The 7956-nt window shown below is 36.5% G+C and overlaps 1 protein-coding gene across 1 annotated transcript; it reads right to left on the reverse strand.

Moving 5' to 3' along the window:
• Window positions 1–478: 478 nt before the first annotated feature.
• On the reverse strand, window positions 479–7246 carry LOC307131351 (extracellular calcium-sensing receptor-like; the record flags this gene model as incomplete). Its single annotated transcript, XM_079824950.1, has 6 exons — window positions 479–1392; window positions 1548–1671; window positions 5437–5664; window positions 5760–6515; window positions 6605–6893; window positions 7038–7246. The coding sequence occupies 6 exons, from the start codon at window positions 7244–7246 to the stop codon at window positions 479–481; spliced, it is 2520 nt and encodes an 839-aa protein (XP_079681076.1).
• Between the last annotated feature and the right edge of the window lie 710 nt (window positions 7247–7956).

The following is a 7956-nucleotide window of genomic DNA, read 5'->3' on the forward strand; positions in this document are numbered from 1 at the left end:
ACTTCCCCTTCCCCTATGACGTGTGCACCAGTGTCAAAGCTGGCCAATAATCCCTCCCTTCCAGCAATTAGCAAACAACAATCCAATCAATTTCCGAAGGACAAAATCAAGTCCCGTCCTTTATATATATATATTTTTTGTTTGAGAAGATTTCTTTTTTTTTTTTTATAATAGGGAAATAAAGAAGTCGACTTTGAATGGTGTAGATATAATAAGAGCATTTACTCAAGAATAAAAATCACAGAACCTTCCTTTCTCTTCTGGTGCAATTGAGTTTACTCATGATGTATGTCAGGGTCAAACTGGGGACATTGATGAATTAATCATATGGTCGGCCTTCTTTTTTTCTTCATGAATCAAAACTTTGAGCAATGTGATATTTGCTTTATCTCTTATGTCTATGGATATCCCTTTATAGTTGCAGGATACTTAAGTGTTTAGTTTAACTAAAACTATTTTAATATAGTAATTTTATTTCTCAATATGACTTAGATGGTATTTTCCCCATCATATGTTGCTTTGTGTTTTTTTCAGGCTTAAACAGGATGATATGACATTTAGGTGTAAATATGCATAACAGTAAACCAAAACTTGATGCTAAAATGGCAAATATCTCAACAGCTACTGTAAACTTTCCAGGAGAACTGACATAAGCTGGGATAAACGTGATCCATACAGCACAGAATATGAGAATGCTAAATGTGATGAATTTGGCTTCATTGAAATTATCAGGCAGCGTGCGGGCTAGAAAAGCCAGAATGAAGCACAAGACAGCCAATAGGCCAATATAACCAAGAACAGCAGAGAAACCTATAATCGAACCCAGACTACACTCGAGAATTATTTTTTCATGATAATATTTCATATTTTTATAGGGAAATGGAGGAGATATTGTTAGCCAAAGCACACAGATAAGAACCTGTACAAGTGTAAAGGCAAGAACACTGAGTCGTTGTTGTGAAGGCCCAAACCATTTCATGACATTACTTCCTGGAAGTGTAGCCTTGAAGGCCATTAACACCACAATTGTTTTCCCCAGAACACAGGAGATACAGAGGACAAAAGTGATCCCAAATGCTGTGTGACGCAACATACAGGACCACTCAGTGGGCCGACCGATGAAAGTAAGTGAACAGAGGAAACACAGAGTCAATGAGAAGAGCAGCAGGAAGCTCAGCTCTGAGTTGTTGGCTTTTACTATGGGGGTGTCCTTCTTGCTGTAGAACAGGATGGCCATCAGCACAGTCAATCCTACTCCAAACAGTGAGAAAAAGACTAGCACTATACCCATAACTTCTGTGAATGATAGAAACTCTACAGTCTTTAACACACATTTATTTTTCTCAGCATTAGACCAGTATTCCCCTGGACACTGCTTGCAGTTATTTGAATCTGGAAAGGAAATTGTGATCACTAATTAGAGACAAAAGGTCAATGGTTTTTATTTATGACCTCCTTTGATAACTGCACCCTGATCAGTAGAATAAGAATACAAAAAGAGCAACTAACCAGTTTATTTTGAAACTGTGAGATGGAGTGAAGTTTACCTGTCTCATTACTTATTTCTCCATCTGCACATGGAATACAGTCATAACAGCAGACAGGTCTTCCTTTTTGTGCAGCCTTCCTAGTGCCTCGAGGACAGCTCTCACTGCACACAGACATTGGCTTCTACAGTACATGGAAAATATACATATAGTTTTTATTAACTCTGAAGAATCAAAATAGGGCCCTGGTCCTGGAACGAGATTTCTACTGGCCCTCCCACCACCCTCAATTGACCCCTCACTCGTCACCCCTTAATTCGTAATAATGCAATGACCAGTACAAGGAGCCCAGTTTACCTTGAAACACCATTCATTGTCAATACTGTGGATAATCCTTTTTTATACCCTAAACAGGCAACGTGTACTGGGAGATGAGCAACATATAACTTAATTTTCTTTTTCTTAAGACAATGTTCACAATTAATATTAGCAGTTGTTTTGCATTTTGTTCAGAAAAAAGTAAGATTAAAATATATCTTAAACATATCATGCGACCAGCATACTCATGACAGACCAGGCTATGATAAATTATAAAAGGATTTGATGAAAAAATCTTTCTTATGCCCCAAACAAGACACTAAAGAGTATGTATCTCGTGGTACACGTTGCCTGGTTAGGGTTAATGCCAGGTATTGTTAGGTCGGTGTAAGGGATGTGTCAACAGTGTAATTACAGATGTAATTACATGCATGTATTTTTTTGTATGTAAGTACAATGTAAAAACATGTATGTACACAATGAGTGCATTTGATCAAATTAATAATTTAAATGTTAGTACATAGTAGTTAAGGCCACCTAATATAAAGTGGGTCTGAACAATATTTTTTAAAGTGCTGTTACAGAAAATTAGCAACCTCACTCAGCATCAAGACTCTTACTCTCATACGCAGACTCTTAAACCAACTTTTTCAACCGATTCACTTTTTCACTAATTGCTCTAATTGAGACATTATGATTTAAGAATATATGAATAATGAGAGGGTTAGTTCACCCAAAGATGGAAATTCTGCCATTTACTCACCCTTATGGTATTCCAAACCAACCCGTAAGACTTTTGTTCATCTTTGGAACACAAATTAAGATATTTTAATGAAATCAGAGAGATTTCTGTCCCTCCATTGACAGCCTACGTGATTACCACTTTGACACTTCATAAAGTTCATAAAGAGATCATAAAACGAATCCATATGAATTCGGCGGTTTAGTCCGAAAGTTCCAAAGATATGGTTACAAAGATATGGTTACTAAGATAAGGTTACTTTGTTATGAACAGATTGAATTTAGGTTTTTATTTACATATAAACATTCATCAACGCTAGGGGTGTGCGATATTGACAAAAAAATAAATCTTGATATTTTCTGGGATTTTCTGGATAACGATAATTAGACAATATTTTGCTGAGTGTATTATTGTGCTGGTACTTTGGGAGGTTCAGGACTGCCATAGTCAGTTGACTCCTAAAGTTCCTGATATTCTTCATATTCTGTGTGGTGGTCAGTTCACAGAAGTGACAGAAATCATCTTTACCTTGATACATTTATTTTTTACATCTTTTGTGTCAATTTCATAAATGTAATAAAAATGAATTATAATAAGACACAATAGGGCTGTTACCAATCAAATTAAATAAGTATCAACAAAGGAAACACAGAAGCTGCATCTGAAGTGGCATTTAGATCATTTACACAGACTGTTTACTGTTTGATTATTTACACAGCTCAGACGTGACAAATTGATAACCTGCAGTTATGCATAAATAATGTTTTGATGTTTAACCCTCAGAGCCCGACAGCATCGCCCACGACGTCACACGGCACCTCCGATAAATATCTATATTATTTCCTGAAACTTTTATCGATTTTCTTACCATTTTTTCCAGCAGAAAGCTAACGAGCTAGCCATCACGGGGGTGTCTTTGGTGTCTTTGTAGCCTTTACAGAAGGTTTTTTATCCAGCCTGGAACATGTGCATCTTGTTGGAGTTGTTCAGCAATAAATCAAAACGCTTACGTCCAAGATATATCCACTTGATGTCCATAATTTATAAATTTTCCGTCATTTTTGCCGCTAGCGCGATGCTAGCTGCCATTTTGGATGAGGGTTTGACCAATGACAGGCTGATCCGTCATCCACGTTGGTGTGCGTCATTACGCATGAACCACAGCTCTTTTATTGTGAAGAGAGAGAGACGCACGGCTAGTGTTGAGGATAGAGAGAGAGAGACGCGCTGCAGTTTTTAGTAGTTTTGTGGAGAAAGTTTGAGGAAAAATTTTGAGGAGAAGTTCCTGATAGGAACTGTTTTGAGGCTTGGCACCAGTAAATATCCAAAATCCAAAGAGGCCAAAAGCGCCTGGACTTTTTTTGGAAAAATGTAAATAGTTTTGGTTCTGTATAAGTTATCATGTTTATTCCTGAGTTCCAGGACTCTAAAGACTTGAACAAACTGTTTTCCAGAGGAAATATGCTTAGCTTTTATTTATTTGTGTGTGTTTTCAATAAATATTTGAGTGATTCAATTTCCGTTTTATGTTTTCAGTTGTCTTTATGGTCCCATAACTTATTTTACATTCAGGTGACATCAATGCAACACAAATATACTGACAGAGCAACTTGTCTTGAAAAAAAAGAGGTGTGTCAATTGTCTGTGCACAACAGGGTTGATGTTTTACAAGCTTTTTTAGTAAATAACACCAGGCGGAAAATTAATTGTAAAAATACCCTTAGGTCTTAAAGGGTTAAAACATAAAATGTTGAATAATATTGATATTTGAAATTATTTAAAACATGAAAAGATACTTTAACTGTGAAATTAAAACCGCCAGTAGGTGGCAGCAAGTCACGTTTAACGAGTGAGTCATTGAGATTCAAACAATTAATTCAAACAGCTGATTCATTCAAGGAACGAAGCATTTGAATATCTTAATCTATATTAGTCATTGAATCATTGATTCAATTGATTTGTTCAAAAAGCTGATTCATTCAGTATGAAAACACAGCTGTGTTTTGCTTAGAGACGCAGATACAGTGCTGTGTCTTTGTTTTGAACTATTTTTCGGTGGCGAAATAGTGCAAAAACAGGCAATATGGAAGTCTAAACTGTAAGTCACTTAATATTAACTTCTTGTTTAGTAAACTTGCATAAAATCAATATCACATTTGAAAAACTGCAATCTTTGTGTGATATCTTATTAACTATATTATATGATATAAATATAGCACGCAGTGAAAGCGTGTACTCTAATGCGCACCCGCACTAGTCTAATCAACACAACTACATCACGTAGTGTGTGCGTGCACTCTCTGGGTGTGTGTGAGGGATATACTCGATAATGTCAGATCGTACATCATTAAAACAACAATTACGATATTATCTTAGATGATATATATCACACACCCCTAATCAACGCACACATCAGTTATGGTAAACGGAAGCTCAAGCATTCTTACTTAAAGTGCACCAATTTAGGTTCATTCTCGTGTGTTACGCAGCACATTTGAGCTTCCTCAAGAATTAAAGAGGTTTGTTCTCGTGTGTCAAGCCAGTATGGTTGAGCTTCTGTTTATGTTCGCTGATGAATGTTTATATGTATATTTATGAACTTTTGGAAGCATCAAAGTGGTAGTATATACAGTCAGTGGAGGGAAAGAAATATCTCAGATTTCATTAACTTAATTTGTGTTCTGAAGATTAACGAAAGTCTTAGTGTTTGGAACGACATTAGGGTGAGTAAATGATGACAGATTTTTTTTTTTTTTGAGTGAACTAACCCTTGAAGTTCGTTTTCCAGGACTAAGATTACATTAGCTTCCTTCAAACAAACTTGATGTCATACAGTATGCACAGGTAAACTTTGAAATAATCCATAAAAAAAAATTATTTATCATTTACCTCCAGCTGTCCTCCAGCCCAGATTATGTTTTCAGTTTTAAGAACAATGCGTTGGTCAGAAGGTAGTGAGGCATCATAGTATCCCACTGGTTTAAATTGGACTGATCCATCAGACTCCTGCTGCCAGTTCACAATTTCATACTGGGCTACTGCGCCACCAGTGTTGTCGAACCACACATGATCTCCAAACTTTACTGTGAAATTTACATTTTTCAGAGCTTCAACCACCTTGCAAAAGACAAATTTGTATTACGTTTACACTGTCAGACATATAGGTTAACCTCTCCCTGTCTATGCATCTAGTCTTTTGTCCCCTTATATACCTCCTGTGGTTGTATTCTCAGGCCTTTCTCACAACCTTTTTGTTCTCTGCATTTGAGTAGATTATGTAGTGAATAAGCCACAGCATAAACTGCTTTGTAGACGTTACTTGCATATCTTTGTTCTGGCACATCTTCATTGTAGGTTTTCAGCTCGAGTAGATCCTGATAAATGCTGCAATTTAATGCATTTTGAGAAGAATTCCCCTCAATCTGGGAGCATGGAAAAGCTGTGTCCCAGAATGCATTTATAACATAATCTGAAAACCCTTCAACATCAATTTTTCTCACCGCAAACCCCAGTGACCCTCCCAGAAAATTAAATGTTTTCGGAATTATCAAACTCTTTGCAGTTATCCATGCCTCCACACCAATCATTTGGAGGCCTGTGATGTTCTGAATACTTAGCTGCTCAAGTAGATTGTTCATCTCAAAACTGGTAAGAAATGCAACAATCACTTTTGCAGTGCCTTGTTTTATTATGTCTACCACTTTTTTGAGTTTCTCAGTCTCTGTTCGGTAGAATTTCACAGAGTACTCCACACAAATGCCCTCCTCCTGTGCTGTTTTAAGAAATATGGCCATTCCATTGTTTCCATAATCATTGTCAGTGTTCACAGCTCCCACCCAAGACCAGCCAAAGTGCTTGACTATGTATGCAAGTGCTCTGCTCTGGTGGTAATCACTTGCAATAGTCCTGAAGAAAGAAGGGTAATCTTTCCTATTACTGAGACATTCACATGTGGCTGACTGACTAATCTTAAAAAAGAAGAAAGAAAGAACAGGACACAATGAAACAGTCATCAGTAAAGTAACTGTGTCAAATATTTAGTGTTTTTGCTACCTACTACTGGAATTTTAAAAGGTCCTGTAGTTCTGGACAGAATCACTGTGGCAGAAGACTCTGATTCTCCTATGATAGCATGAATAAGTGATTGTCCATTGCATCTGTCATCTGCTGCAAACTCATGACCATTCAGCAATGCCATAGTTGAATTAATAGAAAACAGTCTTGAACCACAGTTGTCATAAATTTGGTAGCCAACTGAAACATTTGGGAGCAAACTTTCACTTCTGTTAATTTCCTCAATGGCAAAGATCATAATTTGAGCCATCCGGAAATCTCTTAGATTTACACTGTGAAAATAGTAAACAAATATTATAAATAACAACAACAAATAAACAGATAATTATGGTAATATAGTGTATATATATATATATATATAATATTTTTATACGTAATATTCTCTAATGTTTCTTAATTTTTCCAATGTAACAAACCTGGAACATGAGAGAGGTTGAGGTTTTTGTGTAAACTCAAATGACGACAATGTTAGTTTACTGTGAACTGCAAAAATTCCTCCAATAGTTACGTCTCCATCCCTGGAAAGCAGTGGGTACTTAGGTTCTCCCATTATTCTGCAAAGTGTGTTTTCCACCATTGTTTGAAGGTGATGGAAAAGCAGAAGTGTGCAAAGAAAGAGAAGCATCCCAAATATTGAACTCCTCTGCACCTACCAATGCAAATGATTTGATACAGTATATGCATTTTTATAAACATAATCTATGGTTGAATGATTTTGAATGTAGCCAATGAACTACGCAGCGCCAATGCTACAGGGGAGAAAGAAGGTGATGATTCTCAGGGCCCCCGTGATTTCAGCTATCAGAAGAATAGGAATGTTTAGCTAATGTGGGCTAATGTGAAGTAACTATTTTGGATTACACTATCTGCCACATTGAAGAACTCCTGGTTATGTGAATTATCACTCCTACCACTAATCAGAAATTATAGGTAGGGTGACCACCTGGAAAGTCCTGAAAATTGGAAGAAATGTACAATACTACAATTTAAAAAAAGAAGAAGAAGAAAAGAAAAAATGTGTTTTAAAGTAAAGCTGTTATATTTGAATCTCTAAGTTTTTTCCTTATTCCTTTATTCCTTGGATTATCTTGGTTGTTTTTGTAAATAAAGACTGGCTGCATTTAGATTCACTGTTCCTCTCTCTCTCTCTGCCTCGACCAAGCCATAACAATGATAGTGTAAACAGAGCAAAGGAACCAGTGTGAACCTCATCAAAAGTCTTAAAGGGTTAGTTCACCCAAAAATGAAAATTCTGTCATTAATTACTCACCCTCATGCCGTTCGACACCCGTAAGACCTCCGTTCATATTCGGAACACAAATGAAGATATTTTTG

Source organism: Gobio gobio (genome assembly GCF_949357685.1).
Source record: "Gobio gobio genome assembly, chromosome: 9".
Lineage (NCBI taxonomy): Eukaryota > Metazoa > Chordata > Actinopteri > Cypriniformes > Gobionidae > Gobio > Gobio gobio.